At 42.1% G+C, this 25,074-nt stretch overlaps 1 protein-coding gene across 2 annotated transcripts in view; it reads right to left on the bottom strand.

The window, feature by feature from the left end:
- Positions 1-6,461: 6,461 nt before the first annotated feature.
- The window catches only part of CSE1L (chromosome segregation 1 like), a 34,434-nt gene continuing 15,821 nt past the window's right edge, over positions 6,462-25,074 (bottom strand). For both annotated transcript variants that reach the window (XM_063459657.1, XM_063459656.1), the window contains exons 5-25: positions 24,053-24,198; positions 23,735-23,825; positions 23,533-23,640; positions 22,786-22,878; positions 20,543-20,710; positions 20,263-20,392; positions 19,183-19,248; positions 18,518-18,720; positions 18,269-18,353; positions 15,067-15,128; positions 14,542-14,681; positions 13,450-13,553; positions 12,640-12,737; positions 12,272-12,422; positions 11,701-11,909; positions 10,486-10,583; positions 8,601-8,686; positions 8,318-8,399; positions 8,084-8,230; positions 7,744-7,975; positions 6,462-6,938 (exon numbers count right to left, since the gene is read on the bottom strand). In XM_063459657.1, the coding sequence (XP_063315727.1) occupies positions 6,849-6,938; positions 7,744-7,975; positions 8,084-8,230; positions 8,318-8,399; positions 8,601-8,686; positions 10,486-10,583; positions 11,701-11,909; positions 12,272-12,422; positions 12,640-12,737; positions 13,450-13,553; positions 14,542-14,681; positions 15,067-15,128; positions 18,269-18,353; positions 18,518-18,720; positions 19,183-19,248; positions 20,263-20,392; positions 20,543-20,710; positions 22,786-22,878; positions 23,533-23,640; positions 23,735-23,825; positions 24,053-24,198 (2,589 nt within the window). In that variant the 3' untranslated portion in view covers positions 6,462-6,848. The remainder of the gene's footprint in view (positions 6,939-7,743; positions 7,976-8,083; positions 8,231-8,317; positions 8,400-8,600; positions 8,687-10,485; positions 10,584-11,700; positions 11,910-12,271; positions 12,423-12,639; positions 12,738-13,449; positions 13,554-14,541; positions 14,682-15,066; positions 15,129-18,268; positions 18,354-18,517; positions 18,721-19,182; positions 19,249-20,262; positions 20,393-20,542; positions 20,711-22,785; positions 22,879-23,532; positions 23,641-23,734; positions 23,826-24,052; positions 24,199-25,074) is intronic.

Genomic DNA, 25,074 nt, shown 5'->3' on the forward strand with positions numbered 1-25,074 from the left:
ATTCTTTTTACACCAAATGATTTAACTATATCAACCGGACGTATTCTGTATGACTGTATGTATGTAGTTTTGGAACTGTTTTGTATATATAAAAACAAAATTTCTTAATAAAAAGTATTAAAAAAAAAAAAAAATCCCACAAAAGATACCAAAGTAGGGAGCTATCTACAAAGCAGCTGAAAAACAAATTAGGAAATTGGCATCTCTTCGTATATTTTTTAGTGTTTAGCCTTTAGTTACCTCCCCAGCTATAATTGGTACCCTTATGTGGGATCGCCGTTTATGGAATTTCTATGGAGGAACTGAAAGATAAAAGTGAAGAGAAACCCTTTTAATTTTGGTATTTCAGCCGTTTAGTAAATAACTCCCTAATTTGGTACATCTATGTGTGATATACCAAATTAAGAAACTCTCTCGAATTTGGCACCCTTAAATCTGGGTATCACATTTTCTGAATTCACAAAAATGAAAATCTCACATGGAAGAATTTTGTTCGTCCCACAATTCATTCATTGCACCAATTGGAAATGTGAGTAATTCCGTCTGAATTGTGATTCTTCCGAAAACAAATGCAAACGTTTACTAAATACTCAAGTAAGTGCCACCTAGAGGCAGAACATGCGTAATACGACTTCTGGTCGCTCTCGGTTTGTAAATCTGACCACAAAACACAGTTATTCACACAATTCCAAATGGTAAAACGGAGATTCGAACAGCCAAACTGTCACTATATCAGAGATGGAGAATTGTTCCCGATTATATATTTTAGCTCCAGTTTTGCCATTTGGGGAATAAGCCTAGGGCCATTTTTAGCAGAATATTGGTCTCCGCCAATTCTTCATAACAGTAAAGGTTTATATACATATTTTTTCCCCTCCAAAATTTTTTCATAAGGCCAACAGAGGCAAGTCTATAACAATATAATACAGAGCGGGATGCACAAAATCCTGAAATAGTGATTTGGCTTAAAAAAAAGAACTGAACCTTTTAGGACAGACAGGATGACGTATAAACACTCTGAACATTTAAATTAAATTTGGCAAACAAAGATACAATAGTATATTAATTATAGCTGTGTTCTACACATTTCTGTAACTTGATCCAATTTGTAAACAAACTGATCTGCATTGCAACTATTTTGCATAACAGGGTTGTGTCAAAAAAAGTTTTATGGTTTGTGTCTTAGAATCCGGTGTATAATAAGGTCTAAATAATAAATTGCAATGTTTAAAGTTGGTTTAAGTCTGCGGCACCTTGATGTATTTATTGATACATATAGTAAACGAGAAGTTTGGGAGGTGAACCAAGTTGTTTTTTTAATTTATTGAATTATTGTAGAGGAGATTGGACATGCCTCACTATATTGTATGACGGGGCTCAGGTTAGACACCCGAACTCTGAAAGTTACCTGTAAAATTTAAACAGCTTGAACTAACAGCTTCTCCGAATGTATTATAGAAGTTCACGTTTGTTAGCGGTCACCGTTATTTTTCTTAAATAAACCTCTTTATCTCGTCATTTATCCTGGTTGATCATTCGACAGCGCATCCCAATTGCTCTCTGTGGGTAGCTGAACCAGTTAGCTCAACTCATGAAATCTGAGGTTCTGATTGGTTGCTCGAACACGTGCTGCCCGCACTAGTTTGAGTAGTTGAAGGAGACTTACTAATTATAATACAATTTGGAAGAGGTTCTCCCCTCCATACAGAAAGCTGCTCATACATAGCAAATGTCCATTCACCACTGGAAATATCAGAAAGTTAGTGGGATGAAGGCATATTCACACGCCAAAGGCATTTGATGTCTGATATATCTGGCTGACATCTCACTGTTCTGTGACACAGTCTCTTGATGGCGATGTCAGACACGATTTGCAGTGAGATTTCTTGTGAACCGGGAGAAATCAGCCTTAACTCTTTCATGGTCCACTTTCTGGGATTCAAATCGATTCGGTTTAATGTGTTCTAAGCTCACCTCAATGATCCAAAACTAAATAGAAAGGGTCCTGCAACAGAATCCCACATTCCCCTTTGACTTCTGGCACAAGTCGTCTGCCTCCTCCTCAGCTATCCATCCATGTGATCTACCCAGTGGCCCCTTCATTATCAGGAAATGCAGCACCAAAAGGCCAGATACCTCAGATTAACTCCATCCAACAATCAGATTATCCAGCTCACGGATGTCAGGACAGAACTTCGCTGGTGGCTCCTCCAAAGCAAGACTGGAAGGGCTAATCCGTCCTTGGCACCAGCCCAGACTTCGCAGTGGAATCACAAGCTAGCCTGTGGGGCAGGGGTGTGAACTGCACAAACGGTAGAACAGGGGTGTGGCGAAACCAACCTCGCCACTGGGCCCTGGAGAAGCCTGTTTGCTAGCCTCCTACCTGCTGACTATGGCCCCTGGGTTATTTGGGGCATATTGTACTGTATATCGCTGCTACTGGCCCTTTTAACAGCATCTATGGACATATTGGGACTACTGTCCCTTTAAGACTGTGATACATATTCCAGTATATTGCCTGTAATATTATATGTGTATATGTGTATTAAGTTTAACCTGGGATATGTATGCAGCATTCATCTGATTGTTTGGTAGAATCACTCCATTTATTATATTGAGTGAAACTACCGAACAACCAGACCACCCAGGAATAAGTGTGCCTCCAATTACAGTTTGCAACAATGTTGCAAACGGGTAATTGGCAATCCGTGTAATGTATTCTTTGTCCTCTGGGTGGCCGCCATTCGGGAAACAAACACGTGGCGGCGGCCATCTTAAACTACCGAACAGCGGTGTTTTGCCGTCGAGTGTCTGGAACTAAAATCGGACACTTGACTAGGCAAACACCGCTGAGACCTCCATACTTCCAGAAATTCGTATGGAAACTACCGAATGACCCGCCGTTCGGTAGAAAGAACCCCACAAACAAGGGAATTCATTCAAACCCTCTCCAGGCTCTATAACACAGGCAATTCGTCTGTTTTCATTCCCTTGTTTGTGACCGACCGCAGGGCCAAAATGCATGGAACTGTTTTCGGATACTTTACCCATGCGGTCGGTCAAATCTTTGGAACCCCATATCTCCCGAACCATTCATCCGAATTACTTGAATTTTGGATATGTTGTCCCCCTGAATAAGGGCTATCCAGCGATGCTGGATTTAAAGGTGTACCCCCGGGTTTTGGGGTACATCCAGAACTTGGCTGAAAAAGTGTACCGGATAATTGAGTTTAATGTTATCTGAGGGGAGGGGATGTGTGGGCTGAACCATGTATGTGATTGGTTATTTTATGCCTCCCCCTGGGTGTGGCCTGTATGTGGATTAGTGTAATAAAAGCCAGGCTGGATGAGCCAGTCCAGAGTTCCTGTTTTACCCTCAAAGTGATGTGTCGTCTCATTATTGGGGGAAGGATTTATTGCATGCTGTTCCAGTTGACTGCTAGGAGTACAAGCCTATTCGTATGGTTCCTATTCAATGGTCTACAGCATTCATATGCTTGGGAGAATTTAAAGGTTTCTCGGATTCGGTGATTGTGGTGTCTGCCAGAGTGCTTGGAGTCCTCAGGAAGCACTAGGAGCATCCATTAACGGAGGTACCAAGTCGGGGTGCCAGGTGATCCGTTACAAGGGGGAACATGTTTAGAAGCATAGACCGGATTGCACATCAACTGCCTGGAATAGAAAGCAGGATTCTTTGCAATCCGCGGTTTTGCCAACCATCTGATGGAATACTGCATATTGCTACAGATGGATAATGTGTCAGTGGTACAAAATGTCTGTCTACTAGGTGGAGTGAAATCAGAGACTCTGGTGGAGGTCACGAAGAACATTTATCATGCTCAGAGTGGAATACTTGGCTGGAGCTACCAATCTTACGGCGGACTAGTTTTCAAGACCCTGGTGGGACTGCAGAATTTGGACAGTTGATCCTTACAGTTTCCATTAATTAAATGCTCTCCGAGGCCCCTTCTCGGTGGACCGGTTTTCCTCCAGGACCATCTCCAATAATTTAGCAGTTGCCTTTCGGATCCGGAGTGTGTGGCGGCGTATTCCTTTCTTTAGGTATGACCTCGTTTAGGGGTGTACGCTTTCCCACCTTTTGGCATAATAACGAGGGTACTTCATCAACTTTAAGCTTAAGTATTGTCAATCCTGTTGATCACCCCACTATGGCAGAGCCAGACCTGGTTCCTGGACTTTTGGGGATGTCCTAGCCATCCAAGGATCATGGAATGTCGACGGCCTATCGCAAGCGACCAAGGACCTCCTCTTGTAGGACTCGTGGGTGCCAGGCACGAGGCGCTGTTACCTCATGGAACTCCTGGAATAACTTTTGTTTGGAGAGAGATCTCAATCCCTTTACGGCTCCGGTTCATAAATTCTAAAATTCCTGGCTCATCTTTTTTTGATGGGCAAGACGTAACCCTAACATACATATAGTTTCATTCATGTTTTGAAAGCTGCCATTTAGACTGCACGTGTTCAAGGGGTATTGGTTGGCCCAAAACTTCTGATTTGTCATCTTTTGTGGAGCATCAAGATGTCTCGCCCTCCGGTATCTACGTATAACTAACTGTGGGATGTTTAGCCAATACCATAAGAATGGAGGATGGAATAATGAGCTTTAAGGACGGCGGGGGTGCTATGCCATCCTTGGGGACCCAGTCCTAACGCCGGCGAGCCATCGCCATAGGTGGGACTTTACTGTTAACAGGGAGTGTTTTTTGTTTAGCATCGGCCATTTCAAATGTAACAAAGCGATTTCCGGTTTTATGTCAACAGTAACATTACCAATTAAGTACAGTTTTTCCTAAACCAATTCCCACTTTTTTTTTTGGTTAATTAAATCGCAATTCCACCAAATGTGAAGATAGTCCCCCCACCTCTCTACCACATCTCCAACATTTGGTTATGCGAGAACATGGGGGGTACTGTTTTACTCTGGAAACTTTACTGAACACAAATATTAGTGTTTCAAAACAGTAAAATGTATTACAATGATATCATCAGTGAAAGTGACGCGTGAAAGTGACGCTTTTTGAATTTTTCACACACAAAACGGCAATTACACTGACGATATTATTGCTGTGATAAGTTTTACTGTTTTGAAACACTAATATTTGTGTTCAGCGATGTCTCCCGAGTAGAACAGTACCCTCTGTGTACAGGTTTTATGGGGTTTTCAAAAGTCAGAGTCAAATATAAGGCTTGTGTTTCAGTTTTTTCACATTAAAATATGCCAGATTGGTTACGTTGCCTTTGAGACCGTATGGTAGCCCAGGAATGAGAATTACCCCCATGATGGCATACCATTTGCAAAAGTAGACAACCCAAGGTATTTCAAATGGGGTATATGTTCAGTTTTTTTTAGTAGCCACTTAGTCACAAACACTGGCCAAAATTGGCGTTCAAACGTGTACATTTGGCTTAGTCCTTAACCACTTAAAGAATGAGCCAAATGTACACATTTTGATCAAAATAAAATGTAAACAAAACTTGGAATTTGACTATATGTCTGTTCAACCGTAATTCACCTCTTTCATAGTAAGTGCACCCCCACTTATCAGATATTTTATTCAGGAGAAACAGGGTTTTCATTTAACATCAAATATTTAGCTATGAAACATAATTTATTATGAATAAAATAAAATGTGAGAAAATAAGAAATGTTATTTAAGTTCTGCATGACATTCTAACTGTGAATGTCATAATGCGGTTTGCTTTTACTGCAATAAAATACACATATTTGTATTCAGCGATGTCTCACATGTAAAACAGTACCCCCTATGTACAGGTTTTATGGTGTTTTGGGAAGTTACAGGGTCAAATATAGCATGATACATTTTTCAGTTTTTTCACATTGAAATTTGCCAGATTGGTTACGTTGTCATAGAGACCGTATGGTAGCTCCAGGGATGAGAATTACCCCCATGATGGCATACCATTTGCAATAGTAGACAACCCGAGGTATTGCAAATGTGGTATGTCCAGTCATTTTTAGTAGCCACTTAGTCTCTACAAGTCTTTACCATACGTGTGCCGCTACAATTCCAGAGCTAAGCCATTTATCAGAAAAACGTGGCAGAGGAGAGATCACTTTATCTTATTAGATTTATATAATGAAAGCAACCTGTATGTACACGAGGTGGAGGGCAGGCTGCAGATTTCCTCCACCTGTGAACCCAAAGGTTGACTTGGCCAAAAAAAAAAAAAAAATCTAACCATTTTGACCTCTCTCAATACAAACACTCTCTGCGATAAATGTTCTTTTAAAATAAAGCTGAATGCAAAGAAAGTGGATGAGGCGCACTGCAATGAAATCTATAATAACGGCACATCACTAGGAGTCTGAACAAACAATTATTTATTCACAGTTCGAACAAACATGTAAGAATGAAGATAGAAAAAAAAAGGAAAGAATAATCCAGAAGATGAGATCAACATAAAAAGACGAGTGAACTGAATGACGTGTGCCTTTATTGGAAAGGGTTCCCTAGACCCTGCAGGAGGAATAAATTAACTGCCGTTTCCTTGGAAGAGAATATTGGTGAAAAGATTGAAATCCACTCTTCACATCAGAGGGCGCCTCGGACATGATTAACAAACCTTATCTCTTAGTTCAGATGGAAACAGAATTTGAGGATTTCTGTAGTGATTACTAGAATTCCGTACAAATCCCGGTTAGAGCTGTAAGCCAAATACAACAAGAATGCTGCTTAGACCTTATGTTACAGTCCAAGGCAGGCTACACTTTTACCATGCAAGATTCAAGAACAAACCCAGTGTGCTATGTAGCGGCACTTTATACTGAAGTGTTGGGTGTTCGCGCTTTCACTTAAGGTGCAAACTCAAACCAAAGACACGCTTGCAACTTGTAGATATCCTTGGAGAAACTGAAGTGCCTCCGCGTTCAGACTTGTGCTTATCATCGAGGAGACCTGGAAAATTAGAGACTGTGTCAGAGGAGAAGTACAGGATAGAAACAATCTCTTAGACAAAAGGTAGGTGCCAAGAGTACAAGGCTCATTAGGGGAATGTTTTTACTTATAACGTCTGAGAGCCAGACTGATACAGCGGTGGCTATGGTACCAGGAGTGCTGCACATCCCCCAAGTTTAGTAATGATTCAAGCTCTGAAGTCTGCCAGGCACTGCTCCCTGCCTAGTCCCAGCTGATCGTTCTCAGCATTAAAGGGCTTAGCTAATTGGCTGAGAGTCCCAGCTGATTGTTATCTGCATTGCAGGGCTTAGCTAATTGGCTGAGAAGGTCAGCTGATCATTCTCTGTATTGCAGGGATTAGCTAATTGGCTGAGAGTCCCAGCTGATGGTTCTCTGCATTGCAGGGCTTAGCCAATTGGCTGAGAGTCCCAGCTGATTGTCCTCTGCATTGCAGAGGTTAGCTAATTGGTGGAGAGTCCCAGTTGATCGTTCTCCGCATTGCAGAGGATAGCTCAGGAGAACGAAGGGAAGCTCCTAGAAGGAGCTTTCAGCTTTCACTTTTGGCTGAGAGCTGGTATGGAGCAAGAGCCTACCGAACCCCAAATAAGATCAACCTGCTACCAAACGGGGCAACAGGGTACTCCAGGCACCATAATCACTAGAGCAATCTGTTGACTCCCTACAGAGCATGAAATGCTTTTTTAAAGTGGGTTTTCTGAGCTACAAAGAAGCAGGAGGATTATTGTGAAATTTATTCCATGCAGTCAGCTAAAATATCAATTATTATATGGTTCAAAGAACATACCCTGCCAGGACAAGCCGTAGACAACTTGTGGAGAGACTGCGCCAACAACACCTTGGGGTTATTGACCATTTCCCCAATAGGGTCATGTTCCTTTTTGCCAGCAAAAGCCAACTGAGAGAAAGCAGTCTGGTAGCCAGGAGTGTCTTCGATGTCTATGAAGTGCTCATCATCTGGAATAGTGTCATCTTCCGGAAGTTCAAAAAGACCAATAAGTGACTGTAACAGTGGCGTCCTGGTTAGAAGTGACCAAGAGAGAAGTCTTACAAGGTTGGGAAGTACAAAGGAATCCAAACGATTTGCCAAATATGTGCAAGAGGATCCTCTATTGAACTATACTCACCAGAGTTTGGTGTATTCCGTGTCCATCATAGGCGGACACTCTGTTAGGATTTTTGTAATTCCAACTGCACATATTTTCTTCTCAATTGGACCTGAAACTTTCTGGATTTCGGGAATAATAATTTTTTCCACAACCATTCCGAACATTCTGCAGGAAAGAATGCATCAGGAGACCATCAGAACGAGCTGCCACGCCGCACACGACCGCATGGTCAAGTAAAGAGATATTACTCACTTTGGCTGAATGCTGTCAAACATCTCCTGCAGAGCGATGGCCCCATACTTTACGCAATAAAGATTTAAAAACACTAAAAAGCCTTTAAAGAGAGAAAGAGAATTTTAGAGACTTGTATTTTTTCTTCATTTTCTCCTAAACAGATTTTAAAATTAGCAGAAAAAACGATATCTTTTGGTTAGGCTGAGAAAATGGACACAAAAGGGTCTGCAAAAGAGCAGAATTTCATGAGTTCATTCCAAGTTAGTTATCAGCACTCCATGGGAATTTCAACAGTTCTTACTTTTCACGAACTTGGTGGTTTTGGAATTTTGCAGCCTCTGGAAGAGCACGATGAATATCTGCCGCTTGTACTGGTCAACGCATTCCCTGCAGAAACCAAGAGGAAACAATCACTAAACCTGGAGTACCGTGCCGAGATAAGGGAGTTCTAAGCCAAATCAAGCTTCAAGCTACACAGAAAATAAAACAATATTCTTATGGCTAACATTCCCCAACACGCACAAAAACAGCTGAAAAAGGCTTTCCTGTTTAACCCCTTAAGAACCAAACTTCTGGAATAAAATGGAATCGTGACATGTCACACATGTCATGTGTCCTTAAGGGGTTAAAGGGAAACTCCAGTGCCAGGAAATCAATCTGTCCCCTCTCCCTCCCACCCCCGAATTCCCGTTTGCTGAAGGGGTAAAAACCCCTTCAGTCACTTACCAGAGGCAGCGATATGTTCCACTTCTTCCTCCGCCGCCGCCGCTCCTCCTACTCTGCATTTCGTCGGCCGGTGGGCGAGACTGATCCCGCCTACCGGCCGGGGAGACCAAATGTGCATGCGCGGCCATGCGCATTAGAGCTCTCCGTAGGAAAGCATTGAAAATGCTTTTCAATGCATTCCTATGGGGAATTGAGCGACGCTGGAGGTCCTCACACAGCGCAGGAAGTGCCCGCTAGTGGCTGTCTAGTAGACAGCCACTAGAGGTGGAGTTTTATAAAAAAAACTGCAATAATTACACTTGCAGGGTTAAGAGTAGTGGGAGTTGGCACCTAGACCACTCCAATGGGCAGAAGTGGTCTGGGTGCCTGGAGTGTCCCTTTAAGTAGGGAACACAAGTTCCCTCCTTAACCCCTTAAGGAATAAAAGGGAATCATGACATGTCCTTAAGGGATTAAACAGTAAAGTAGACCTCAATAATACTTCTCTAGCGCTCGTCAGGAACGCATAGAGCTGTATGAAAAGATCGGTCAGCAAATTAAGTCTTAGGTTAATGAACGACTGTAAGGCTTTAATGTCAATTTATCTTAACCCGAAAGGTCAGAGTTTACAGTTTGAAGTTCTACACTACTAGCAAGGCCTTACAAGTTAATTGCCACATCAAGCCTAGAGTCCATGGCAAGCACGCTTCCAAGGTTGAAATTTCACTCTGCTACAGTCGAGTGGAAATTTTGAGCTTCACATTAGGAGAATCCATAGATGATTTACGGACCACTGCACTCTCACTGCTTAATTCTCCGCCTTTTAGGAGTTTAATCACTTTGTTAATGCAGCCCTTGTCACCCCTCCCCTAGCTGATATGCTCACAGTCTTCCTGCACAGGTTGTTTAAATTAGAAGTTCTTATTTCTTGCTTTGCGAATTGCCCGCTAGACTCTGCTACAGCCTCCTGTGTGTGATTTACATTCAATTAACAGAGCAGGAGATACGGAATTCAAAAGTAAACACACCATGCTGTCATATCGGATTGAAAATTTAAACCTTTCTTTCTTGGAGGTTGTGAGAGTCACTGCCAGGGGAGGTACGACAAGGGCTGGAAGGGCATGGTCTATACACCAAAACTGCTTCATTAGTTGTTTTGCTGCCTTGAGTGTCCCTTTTAGCACTTAACCCCTTAAGGACACATGGCATGTGTGACATGTCATGATTCCCTTTTATTCCAGAAGTTTGGTCCTTAAGGGGTTAAAGAACATCACGGGTGTTTAAGGATAGATCATGGAAAAGACAAACAGCAATCACTGACAAATATGAAACAGTGCAGCGCATGTCAATATTCATGAGAGAAGCAAGCATAGCATTGGGTGTATTTAAAAACGTTATTCTCTACCAAAGAAAAGCAAGGTTTCAGTTAAAACACAGGATAGGCAACACAAATATAAACAAAATGAAATATTTATACTTACACTGGCAAATGTTCAATGATGCTATTCAGCAAATAAAATCCCTGATGGTCATTCGCTCTCGATGCAATCAGCTTTTGGAAAACACCAAGTAAACCGGGCTAAAATAGAGAACAAAAAATCTGTGAACATTTTCAAACATCTCCGATGCATTAGCACAAAGCCCAAGACTTTGTTATAGAAGAGAAATAAAATTCCTGGTTTGTTTAACTTGGCAATACTCCACATGCAGAATAGCTCTAAACGTGTTACTGCCCTTTAATAAACTCATCCCAGATAAAAAATATATATATACGCACACACTTTGAGAAGTCCGCCTTGGGCACATAAACTCAACAAATCATGTTTCCATAACTATCCCAGAATTCCCAACGTGACATGCAAATGATCAGACATACATTGTGTTTCAATAATGGAGATAGCAGCCACCGGTGCTCCAGAGCAGGACCAGCAATCCCACAACGATAAGGCAAACAAAAAGAAAATCTCCAGATACTACATTGTGTTTCAGACTTCATACAGGATTTCTGCTGATACCCTTAGCAATGGACTGTTGTAGCATTTTAATCAAAAGTATGGGATGTGATGCAAAAGGACCAATGACCAGAAACCAGCCATGGACGGCAGTTTTAATCTTGTTGGTCTCATCAGCATGAATCTGGTTCTGCTCTGGAGGATATCCATCCAAGAGCATGTAACTAGGTTACAAAGATTGTGGCGAGATCAAACCCATAACACCCCCCCCCCCCCCCCCAGTGCAAAAATAAATAAATAGATCAAATATTCCTGTGACCTAATTTAATTATAGAAAATGAATTCAAAATGTAGACATTAACCCATCTCAAAGTTCATTATTTGTGGTTATTAAAAGCTTTTCCTAGTACAGACTCTTATTGATTGGCAGAGAGTAGTCAGCTGATGCTCTAAGCCAATCAATGAGCGATAGAGTCAGCTGGATGTCAAATCTGCTTTCAAAGAGGTAAGAGGACAAACAGTAAACGTTTTCCCCATTACCAGGGAGCTGTGACTGGGTACTCCTGGCACCATCAACACTACAGTGACTGTAGCGGTTACAATGGTTCGTATTACCCTTTACGTTCATTCCCTCCAGTCCTGGGAATTCCTTTTGTTACAAAAGAAAGAGAAAAAATATGACAGGTAGTTTTAATATGAAAAGGTGTACATTTAAGCGTACAGAGGTTTTAAATGATAACTTACGATTTTATCCGCTGCATTAGTGGCTATCGTACTTGCGCCTCTTTCCAGGTAAGCTTGTAACAGTCTGACCAGAGGGGGGATATTACCGGTCCGCTCCCACAATATGGGCTGCAGAAGGTGGGGGAACAGTGCCATGTACGAGTCTGGGATCTCATTCTTGTGCATTTCCAGCAGTAACGACATGACTTGAAACACATACGGAATAAACTCTAGATTGACAAACCAGTAACAAAGTGTCAGTCAGGAAACAAAACACAACAAGGAGCCGTCACTTCTCTGCTAGTGACAGCAGCTCATTACCTCACATTAACAAATGCTATTAAGGTGCTTACTCCCGAAAGGAAAAGGTTTGTTAAAAGAAATGTATGTTCTGCCCCAGCTACACAGTAAATCACTGCTTGCTGCTTTATAGGAAGATTAAAGAATGGAGAACTATTGGTAACAATCACAATCCTGCTGGTCTGTCCCAGGCATAGAATATAAAGGGCTGGGATTATATGGTGTAATAATAATAAGTCATCATACTGCGGATACAACACACGTTATTTACAGCAATCAGAGTGTGCCTTACCCTGCACGTCATTCTGCAAAATCTCCGTAAAAACAATGAACAACGCCTGCTCGAAACTCCCCACGGTCGCAGGGTTTGCTTTGCATGTGATCCGGACAGACAGACAAATCGACTCAAACAAGTAGTGATTGAAGTGAGGTTTGCTTGGGTTCTAATGAGAGAGAGAGAGAGAAACAAAAAAACAAACATTAAAAAATCAACTCTGAAGAGAAGTTACTGTCACACGAAGAACAAGTAAAATAAATAAAAAGACTATTCAGGCACAAGGTCTTATTTCTGATGACTGACCAGCATTGGTTTTTGGGGCGGTACCAGTTTCCAGAGAAGAGGCGCCTTTGACCAATCCTAGGGAACATAAAATAACGTACCTTGCTAACGGAGAGCAACTTCTGTGTCAGCTGACTTATCACGCTGGGAATATACGGAATTATCGCCTCTTGGAGGAGTGAAAAGCTTCTCATAATGGCTGCACAACAGGAAAAATAAAATAAATAAAAAGCCAACGTCGGTGTAAACAATAAAAATCACACACCAGCAATAGACTGATTGTTTGGTCTATGGCTTTACATGGCACATAAACAAGGAAGGAAGTTACATTTAAAGCTAAACTGCTAATTTAATTGATTTATTCATTGTCCAACAGAACCGGTCAAGAGTTTTCACACCTCAGTCATGCCTGTTATACGGCAACTGAACATTTTGGATCCATTTATCTCACTCAATAACCGAGAGACAGCCAACAAAACCTTAAACACGCAGAGGAAATGAAAGGATTCCTGCTTCATGTACGAATTAAACCAGGAACACAGAGAGAAACAATATAAACAAAATAGATTAAAGAACCATAAACACTTTACTTCTCATTTACTAAATAAGAACAACACAGTTTGATTTCTGTGACTGCCCTTCCTTTTACGATCATGCCAACAGTCATATCAGTGGGTTAACACACAAGTTACAGTTACATGGAGAAAATATATAAACAATTGGCATTCTGGGACGGGGAGGGAATTACTACACTTTCACCTCACATTGTTCTGACACATAATTATAGGGTCCATGTCAAAGAAAAATAAATAAAAATGTATACACATATATCAATATTACATGCCGATAATTCGAATTGTACCTTTCATAATGTTTATATAAATGTTACATGCCGATAATTAGAATTGTACCTTTCATAATGTATTCGTTTTCTGACGAGCCCGGTAAGGAGAGAGCTTTGAACAAGTTAGCCAGCAGGACTTCTACATAAGGCAACATTTCTGCCACGGTGATACTGAGGACGGAAAGAAAAATTTTATATTTCTGAAAAAATTTAACGTAAAATTCAGTGTAAATGTCACAAGTTATCACTAGTTATTCTTGGCCTGAAATTTGCGGTTGGTTTTTCGATTCACAGGTCAGTTTGTGCACATATTTTAAAGCGGACGGCAAGGATAGCCTCACGTGAACAATAACAATGACTGTGTACAATAAGTGATAATATTCCTAAATTCTGCTACATCCTGGTCACAGCCCAATCCCACAATGCCGAGTGTGAGGCTGTATGTTGGAGGACCATGTTGGCATGCAGCCATATTTGTAATTTATACCTTGATGTCAATGATCCAAGTAGCCAAATTTATGACTGACAGAATAGCATACAATTCATATTAAAGGCGCACTCCAAGCACCATAACTACTGTAGTGTCAAATCACAAACTCTAGATCGAAATGGGAATCCCTGATCTGTAGGCTTCATAATGAGGAATTCTCCCTACACGATTACCTGTCGTGATACCTGCATGGTCTGAGCACATTGCTTTAAGACTGCGCACAGGAGGATTCTGTCTCACCAAATCACCATTGACCCTTTTGGAGGTGCCGAATTGGTAAAATAACCAGTTACAATTCAAAGTGGGTCAACAGTTATTCAAAGCCTCCCATAACAACCCTCCCAGCCTTTTATTACAAAGATTTGGAAGGCAAAGAGGAAGGGGAACTTCATTAGACTGAAATGAGGGATCAGGTGATACAAATGTATCTGAAGTCTCCAGAAATATATTCATTTATCAGTTTACACAATCAGTGTAGCTTCTACTATCTACACGTTCTTAAACTAGAAAGCAGAATGTGTCTGCAGTGTTTTATAATTGTGAGAGACATTACAAGAGGAATCCCAAGTACATACGGTATTCAGTCCTCACCGGTCGGCTGTACCATATTGCCACAGCATACCATGAAGTGACTCCAATAGCGTATCACGGTAATACACCATAACTTACAGAGTCGTGTTGGCCGCCCCTCCTCTCATGGTGAACAGTCGCTCCAGGGCGTGGGCAGCATAAGTGTGAACAACAATGCTCTCCGCTTGGAGATGGCCGATTAGCAGAGGAACTGCAGACAGAACATGCTCCTTAGGAATCTGTGACCGAGAAAAAGCAATTTCAACTACTAGAACAAACTCCCTAAATGGACGTCTATCAAACCCGCCCCAGTCTTCGATTCAGTACATTAATGGGATTCTAATCGGATTCAGTACATTAATATACAACAAAACTGATCTAATGGGAGACCGTGTCCTGGCTGCTGAGGGGTTAATTTATGGAAGACAGATTACAAGACGCAAGGTATGACAGTAACTGCACATTAAGCCACAATCATGTGAAATTTAATGTATAATTAATAGGACAAGATTTAGGTCTGTGTTCTTCACCATCCTTTCCTGGGTTTCAATTACTCTGAGAAATTTGTGATATAATTACACAGGGATATAGGTGGTAAAATGCACGGAGAGGCAAACCACTTACTTGACTTCTGAAGAACATAACATACTTCATCCCGTCTGCCTTTAGAACCGGATACTCGTTCACTAATTGAATAAAAACAGAAACATGCAGACTTCAGACAACAAACAAATAAATGAATATTGAAATGGAATTTTTTATTTTTTTTACCAAGTCATCCTAATAATGGCTCATTCCAACAGGAATTAAACTTCACACACTCACCGTCAGTCACAATACACACACAGTATTCAGAACTAGTCACACGTGCACAGACAATACATTTGGAAAGTTACCCATCGCCCAGAACCCAAATACCTAGCGCACCCAACAGGTACACTGATGCCGTTGGACCTGTGCCTGAATGTATGCCTGTCTGTATTTAACTGTGTGTGTCCACAAATGTAGGACTACACACACACACCGTCAGTCACAATACACACACACACACACGCACCGTCAGTCACAATACACACACACACACACGCACCGTCAGTCACAATACACGCACCGTCAGTCACAATACACGCACCGTCAGTCACAATACACGCACCGTCAGTCACAATACACGCACCGTCAGTCACAATACACGCACCGTCAGTCACAATACACGCACCGTCAGTCACAATACACGCACCGTCAGTCACAATACACGCACCGTCAGTCACAATACACGCACCGTCAGTCACAATACACGCACCGTCAGTCACAATACACGCACCGTCAGTCACAATACACGCACCGTCAGTCACAATACACGCACCGTCAGTCACAATACACACACCGTCAGTCACAATACACACACCGTCAGTCACAATACACACACCGTCAGTCACAATACACACACCGTCAGTCACAATACACACACCGTCAGTCACAATACACACACCTTCAGTCACAATACACACACAGTATTCAGAACTAGTCACACGTGCACAGACAGACAATACATTCGGAAAGTTGCCCAGAACTCAGATACACTGATGCCGTTGGACCTGTGCCTGAATGTATGCCTGCCTGTATTTACATGTGTGACTGTGTGTCCACAAATGTAGGACTACACACTCATTTTTAATTTTCAAATAATAAATGGTTTGCTATTATGTATATATTTGATTGCATGATATTTTAGGTTTAGATTAGTCTAAAAGTTAATGGGTTAAGGGAACTACTTTAGTAAAGAGACAGATCGGGGCATTCCCTGGTGGTAGACATTTCAGTTGCTGAAATTAAAACGGCGGCAGGTGCTGTTCAGGAGTTACTGCCATTAATCTCAAGGAGACTGCCACATGTATGTTCTGGTTCTGTCTGACATTAAAGGGACACTCCACTGCCGCCACCCTCCCCACCCCAATAAAATAAAAAAGCATAGATATGACCTGTTTTGTAGAATTACCCCACAATATAATCATACATGCATTTAATTATGCTGTCCAATCACAGACTTAAAATGCAGTTCAGGGGGGCGGGGCCTGTCTCGCATGGAGGACAGACGTGCCTGAGCAGAGCTCCTACACAAGCAGAGCGATTAATGGCACCACCAAGCCAAATAACCCTGAACAAAGCGACAGCACTCAACTTATATGACCCACGAAGGGGCTGGGAAGCAACACGCCGGCATATAAGGCACCCGATGCACACAGGCGACAAGCACCGCAATACAAGGCCTAGCAAGTGTCGGACGGGAGAGGCGGCCGATCTCCAGGCCCGGCACTGTGGGAAGCAGACTCCAGCCGAGTAACAACCCCGATACTCCCCCCCCCCCCCCCCCCCAGACCGTCGGGGGTGATCGCGGTCCATCCCAAGGAGGCCATCCAAAACTGAAGGGAACGCAGGGTGCAGCATCACCACACTGCCAGCTACCGGGCGCACCAGCCGTCATGGCGGACGCCACGTGTCTCCCCGACAGCACTGACCCTGAGCCCGACATCCTGCAGAAACTAGATGCACTGTTCGCCAATTTCTGGCGTAAGCTGGAGGGCAGAGCACAATCGCTAACCACGCAGCAGACAAGCAGCCAACAAGTCAAGCAGTTGCCTCCAATCTTGAACATCACGCAAGTCAAGGCTACCAGACAGGCCTCAACATGGCGGCAGACCAAACCGCACAAGCAACCTCGGCACAAGAAAATGAAGGGCCGTGAGAGAAGGCATTGCCGACACCCGCGGCGGCAGGAGACCACACTCGGGTGCAGACGGCGGCTGACAGCCGCGCCTCAAACACGAACCCAGCGGAGAACCACACGCAACCCACTCCAGCTCCAGTCCCAGTGGACCCCACAGAACCGGCCCTACGATGCTCAAGCTCGCACAGAGAGGACAACCGGCGGATGCTGGGTACCAGTCCCCACTGACGCAAGGAGCCGTGGAGGCAGGCTGGTGCAAAAATGCTACCCTGCAAATAGGTCTGGACCTTGTTTGCCCACTAAGGGCATAGGCTGAGTGGGACATGTACAAGGGGATACTGAACATGTCAGAGAAAAACCCTGCAGTTCCCTCTCACACACACAACACGGATATATAGTTACAGCATGTGATTTAATAATCTGTTTTCTGCCTATACCGCAAAGCCTCCTAAGCCACCTGACCCCACTAGTACTTGGCACCTAGCTACTAAAAGACTGGGTGGCCTCCCTACCATAAGCAATGTCTAGCGCCCGTATCCACCTAGCCTGTGTTTTCTTACAACCTGAACGTAATATATGATATGCATCACCATAGTACCTAACACGGCCCTAGACAGATCCCCTACTCCTGTTTTATAAGCTTGCTTCTCCTTAAATAAAAAAAAAGTGCACTGTTTATCCATGCCAAACAACTGTCTGAACATGTAAACTCTGGCGGAAAGCTGTTGTGGCATTCGCTGGCGTAAATGTAATATGTTTTATCTATGCACGACAAAATAAAGAATATAAAATGCAGTTCAATGAGAAGTCTTTGCAAGGCAGGTGCTCTGGGCAATTGTTGCCTCTTTAGTTTAGTTCCACTGAGCTAAATAAACCAGGAAGCAACAGGACCAGTTGCCTGACATTTTTTTGTAAAATGCTTTAGGAGCCTGGAGTGTCCCTTTAAGGCCCACAGGGTGCACAAAGGTGATCTGTGCATTATTAACACAGCAGAGAAGAAATTTTCACCCAAGCTGTATGGGATTATAAAACTATTTAATACGAATGAGTATTATACACAGCTTACAGAACTAGTGCAGCAATTTCAGAATGTATACTTACCGTTTGGGGACTTTAAATCTGGAAGGATGTGGTTGACAAAAAATTCTGTGAGATTGACCAGTTCATTAGCCTGTGTTATCCCATGCTGTCAAAAGAAACAGAGTGATTTGTAATGTATTTAGGAGTTTTCACTGTTAAACTTTGATTAGCTGCACACTGCCAGAATGGTGATTAGATAAGTGTCATCAATACATATTCATAGAATTGTACCATTTATTTCTATTTATCTACTTTTCCCATAATGCCTACCTTTTGCGTCTGAGCCTTGGAGGCCAAGGAGGTGACCAGAAAAATTGCAGCATCCTTGTGCTTCCAGTTTATTGAGGGGTTTTTGGCGTACTCCTGGAGCATGGAGCTCACATAACCGGAGAAGATGTTGGTTACAGGGGCCTCAAAAAACTTGCACAAACCACGCACTAGATCACAGGCTGCCCGGCGTCTTGTGTCAATGTCTGCAGGAGGAAAAATGGTTTATGTTGAATCGTGTGATTTTATTTTAAAGATGGTCGTGGATTTACAGTTAGTGGGTTTATATAATAAAAGTATTTATTGCGCATGTCACAGAATGGCCATACACCCTCCCAGAAAGCTGGAATACCAGAGGGAACTTTTGCAGTATTTTCAAATGGCAAAGTTTCATTGGGACTGTGGCCCACTGCTGCATTGTTGGAACGGGGCAAGCGTTATTTAGTAGAAAAATTGAATCTCTGCAGTGGACGAGTGTAAGCTGCTTAGAAAGCACCACTCTCCCCACAAGAGCGAAAAACAATTAAGACAACAAAAGAAAGAAAAACAAAAAAATAAAAAGGCTCCAATAGCTACAAAATAAAATATAAAATGCCCACATCACGGTGGGAAAACCCATGTCCTATATTAGAGAACATGCAGACATTGTATTATTTCTCGGGCATTACCTGACCCCTCCAAATCTCTTCGAATATACTCCTCGGAATTATCTTCAAAAGCTTCTTCATCAGCAGCTACAAGACAAACATGGAATAAACAACGGCAAGAGGCTGGATCCAGAATTTACAGATTCCTAGCACAAAGAAGCAGGGTTTGTTCTTAATAAAATCGATAGGGAAAACACACTGTACAAATTTAACCGAACCAGTCATTGCAAATCACATGTGTAGATTCAGGAAGGTAAACACAGAATCCATAAAAAATTAGCAATAGACTCCCATTGCAAGATTCTAAACCTGTACAGCAGAGAGAGGCTGACGGTAGCAACGAGCAGATCTATGATCACAAAACACCTTTATTAAAACTGCACTTCCATAGGAAGGAGCTCATAACATGACGTCTGCCATCATGTTTCACAGAATCAACGTAGCAATCTACTTCAGCTATCTCAGAGGACACCACACAAAATAAGGATGGACGAAACGGATATAGGTAGCTTCCGGTTGGCTGAATGACTGCCATTGGTATCCAAAAGGATTTAATAGTGAAGTCATACATACAGGTCTTAAAACAGTTGTAACGCTTATTCAAGGACATACCAGGAAATTCAGAGTGTATCCCTGAGGTGTCATGGCTGACAACATAGAAAGGTTTACATGCAAGGCCAATTTTGGGTGAAAATGGCCGCCACCGATACCGATACAATGTAAATAGTATCGGTTCTTATCTTTTAGGTAAATGGAAATTGTCAGTTTTTGTGATATAAAGTATCATAGCATATGCTGGCACTTTATATATTAACAAAAAATAAATAGTAAAAGATAACAAAACCGTATTCAGAAGTAGTAATACAGGAAACGTTATCATTAGCTAAACCAATCACAGCTCTAATTTGCAGTTCAGTAAAGGACAAACTGTCAAAAGGGCTGGGAATAAGACCAATGTATATAGTGTGTAAAGGGGAAGGGGGGGGAGTCAGAGGGGAACGGTTTTCGTTTAATACGACTCCGTTTACTCGTTTGATGTCAAAACATTTCTATTTTTTAGGTTTAAAAGGTGCGGTTAGAAAAGGATGGGCCGTTTCTTACCTCTAAATTCCATGTTGGGAACAATGACTTTTTCACAAATACTGGTCAGAGTGTTCGGGTCCTCAAACAGATTCTTATAGTGGGGCCTCTCACAGACCGACGCAAGAAATTGGATGGCGTTACTTACAAGCTACCGGAGGGAGGAAAGAAAAAGCCCCCAATAAATCTGGAGTTTATTACAGAAGACTAGGTTGTAGTTCAGCTATTTCTGCATAAAACATGCAATTGGTTAATTCTTGCCACTTCCCAGTTTAACAATCCTGAAAGCGAGAGTACTTACCAAATCATATTTCACCTCTTGTCCCGTTGTGACCAGCAGATTCCAGATGGCGGTAACAAACCGGGGCAAGTAAGGCTGAAATTCTTCATCATATTTCTGTGCATATAAGGCTGCGTTGTCACAGATTTGGGATTTGAGCAGCTCAAGCAGCCCTGCCTCTTCCTCATCCTTTAAAAGGGAAAAAAATATATTTCCATCAGGAGATGTCGTGGTAAAGGGTTTGTTTGAAGTTACTCGGAAGATCCAAAGATGGACAGCAAATGTTGACGTTCATTTCCATGTTAGCCAGGATTTAGTAGAGACTATGTCACAAAGCTTCAGAGCAGTTTGACATGTGGCATGTCTGGGTAGCATTCCCTATGGTCACATTCTATTCTCCAGTCACACTTTTTGTTTGATACAGATTGAACACTTTATGGCAATACTTAATATATTCCATGTATTTCTGGGGATTGTAATTAAAATGTCAGCTTTTTTATTGTAGACACAGTGCCCTTTAATAATATAAACCCACCCAGTATAACTGTAACCTAACCTACACAGTGCACCTAACGTGTGTGGGAGCCTAGAGTGTCCCTTTTAATAATATAAACCCACCCAGTATAACTAACTGTAACCTAACCTACACAGTGCACCTAATGTGTGTGGGAGCCTGGAGTGTCCCTTTTAATAATATAAACCCACCCAGTATAACTGTAACCTAACCTACACAGTGCACCTAACGTGTGTGGGAGCCTGGAGTGTCCCTTTAATAATATAAACCCACCCGGTATAACTAACTGTAACCTAACCTACACAGTGCATCTAATGTGTGTGAGAGCCTGGAGTGTCCCTTTAATAATATAAACCCACCCAGTATAACTAACTGTAACCTAACCTACACAGTGCACCTAATGTGTGTGGGAGCCTGGAGTGTCCCTTTTAATAATATAAACCCACCCAGTATAACTGTAACCTAACCTACACAATGCATCTAACGTGTGTGGTAGCCTCGAGTGTCCCTTTAATAATATAAACCCACCCAGTATAACTGTAACCTAACCTACACAGTGCACCTAACGTGTGTGGGAGCCTGGAGTGTCCCTTTAATAATATAAACCCACCCAGTATAACTGTAACCTAACCTACACAGTGCACCTAACGTGTGTGGGAGCCTGGAGTGTCCCTTTAATAATATAAACCCACCCAGTATAACTGTAACCTAACCTACACAGTGCACCTAACGTGTGTGGGAGCCTAGAGTGTCCCTTTAATAATATAAACCCACCCAGTATAACTAACTGTAACCTAACCTACACAGCGCATCTAACGTGTGGGAGCCTGGAGTGTCCCTTTAATAATATAAACCCACCCAGTATAACTGTAACCTAACCTACACAGTGCACCTAACGTGTGTGGGAGCCTAGAGTGTCCCTTTAATAATATAAACCCACCCAGTATAACTAACTGTAACCTAACCTACACAGCGCATCTAACGTGTGGGAGCCTGGAGTGTCCCTTTAATAATATAAACCCACCCAGTATAACTAACTGTAACCTAACCTACACAGTGCACCCAACATGTGGGAGCCTGGAGTGTCCCTTTAATAATATAAACCCACCCAGTATAACTGTAACCTAACCTACACAGTGCACCTAAAGGGTGTGGGAGCCTGGAGTGTCCCTTTAATAATATAAACCCACCCAGTGTAACTAACTGTAACCTAACATACACAGTGCATCTAACGTGTGTGGGAGCCTGGAGTGTCCCTTTAATAATATAAACCCACCCAGTATAACCAACTGTAACCTAACCTACACAGTGCACCTAACTTGTGTGGGAGCCTGGAGTGTCCCTTTAATAATATAAACCCACCCGGTATAACGTATAACTAACTGTAACCGAACCTACACAGTGCATCTAACGTGTGTGGGAGCCTGGAGTGTCCCTTTAAAAAAATATAAACCCACCCAGTATAACTAACTGTAACCTAACCTACACAGTGCATCTAATGTGTGTGGGAGCCTGGAGTGTCCCTTTAATAATATAAACCCACCCAGTATAACTAACTGTAACCTAACCTACACAGTTCATCTAACGTGTGTGGGAGCCTGGAGTGTCCCTTTAATAATATAAACCCACCCAGTATAACTGTAACCTAACCTACACAGTGCATCTAACGTGTGTGGGAGCCTGGAGTGTCCCTTTAATAAGATAAACCCACCCAAGATCGAATAAACTACATTTTAAATAAAAAACGTACATCTGTTTGTAACAGCTTATTATCCAGAGTTAACAGGTTGTGAAAATTCGTCATCCATGTTTCCATATTGTCTTCAAAATATTCTGGGAGATCCTACAAAGAGGGAAAAAATATATAATAAAAAAACAAGATAAATGATAGTTCATGCAAAATCAAAGCACCAGGCTAGGCATCGATCCTTAGTAAGTTAATTACAGACAAACCATGTCACACTAAACCTGCTATGGGATCATTGTACAATGTAAACATGAATTACCAATGGACATTACACATGGGAGAAACATTTTAATGGCCACTGGAGTCCTACTAAAAACCTCCTGTTCTTTAACTGTAAATAGGAATTTGGGATAGTGGCCAGGTAACTCTTTGTTCTATGTATTTGGGCTGATGAATACTATAGCCATTGCCGCTGCCTAAGAGTAGGAGGAGTTTAAGCGCGGGGCTTGATGTTGTGTGTTTTGTATTTGCTTTCGTATTACACATGGAAACCTTGTCTATGCATGCAGATCCAACCAATAATTCCGGCAAAAAAAAAAATGGTTTAACATATGGTGGAGGGGAAAAAAAAATGTATAGGCCAATCCCCAGTTCTTCTTAGCTTCCCTTTTAAATGGAAAACCGGGAAACAAAACCTTATTTAACTTCAAAGACACATAAATCGTACACTTTAATATTAAATATAAGGGGAAATGAGCTATCTATGCCCAGTATTATATGAGAGGGGGAGGGTTGGTGGAGGAGATTCACCTGGAAGTTTAAACTGTGGAAGAGTTTCGCTATGAGAATCAAGGAGGAAAAGAGAACCTTCAAAGCACTGACATCGTTGGCATGGGTGTTGCAGAGCTCAATGGTCGCCTAAAAGAGAAGGAAGAAAAAATAAATGAAAGATAAGATTCCTACGATCTGATATGTCACTTATTAATCGCGTCAATTTCCATGAAGATCTTACCGTAAAGAGACTGGTCAGCGGTGCAGCAAACGTATCAAGGACAAGCTTAATTTCCATCCACAGTTCAGTGGACTTAAACTCGTGCCGATATCTGGAAGTGAGAAAAGACATGAGAAATAACAAGTCTGGGGAGTTTATACAGAACAGAGAACAGCTTAACCCATTGAGAGAAGATTGCCTCCATTTAGATGAAGTTGTTTTGGTGCCTGGAATGTCCCTTTACAGTACTTAGATCATATTCACATCCCAGGCATAGTGAGAACAAATGTGCCAGTCTGGAAAGCAACGCACACATTGTATAGGGTTTATTCACAGTACCTCTTAAACAGCGAGTGGGCCGTGTGCAGGACGCCATTTATTACATGAAAGTCTCCGCTCTGGAACCGGTTCACCATTTCTGTCAGTAGATCTGGCCATTTCTGTGGGAAATCTTCCCGTCCTATGATACTAATGGCATCGCTTAACTGAAAGAGAGACAGGAGGTTAGGGACGTTTCTCAGCAAGAGATGCGTCAGGTCTGCGTTTAGGAAATTACGTTATTTATTTTAGTTAGGTGTAGATTTCCTGTTCAATTACTTTCTTAAAGGAACACGCAGAGACGAATAAAGCACTACAGCTATATAATTGAACCTTGTTACACCTCGTGGCTGCCAGACAGCTGGTCCTGTAACTTTCTGGTTGGTTAGCACAGTGGAGATAAAGAGGCAGTAATTGCCCAGAGCACCTGCCTTGCAAAGAATTCTCATTGAGCTGCATTGGGAAATCTGTGATTTGCAGCTATTGTAAGCCAGGATTTAATTTACCCCAAAGAAACCATGAAAAACAAAAGACATGCCTATTTTCTTTGGGGTAGAACTACACGTTTTATTTTATTGCAGTGTAACTTTAAAGGGGTACTACAGGCTAATGCTTGTATGGGGTTAATGCCTTATAAACCCCCATGCCATAGACATTAAAGGGACACTCCAGACAACTTCTGCCCATTGGAGTGGTCTGGGTGCCAACTCCCACTACTCTTAACCCTGCAAGTGTAATTATTGCAGTTTTTTTTTTTTTTTAATAAACGGCAATAATTACATTGCAGGGTTAACTCCACATCTAGTGGCTGTCTACTAGACAGCCACTAGAGGGCACTTCCTGGTTTCTAGCACAGGAAACCTGTGCTAGAGTGTTGCTGGACGTCCTCACGCTGTGTGAGGACCTCCAGCGTTGCTCATTTCCCCCATAGGAAAGCATTAAAATGCATTTACAATCCTCTCTGAAGGCCTTTCCAAAGTGTTTTAACGAAACCGTTTATTCACTACTTTGTCACTCCTCTGAATAATCTTTCCTGACATACA

Source organism: Pelobates fuscus, chromosome 6 (assembly GCF_036172605.1).
Source record: "Pelobates fuscus isolate aPelFus1 chromosome 6, aPelFus1.pri, whole genome shotgun sequence".
Lineage (NCBI taxonomy): Eukaryota > Metazoa > Chordata > Amphibia > Anura > Pelobatidae > Pelobates > Pelobates fuscus.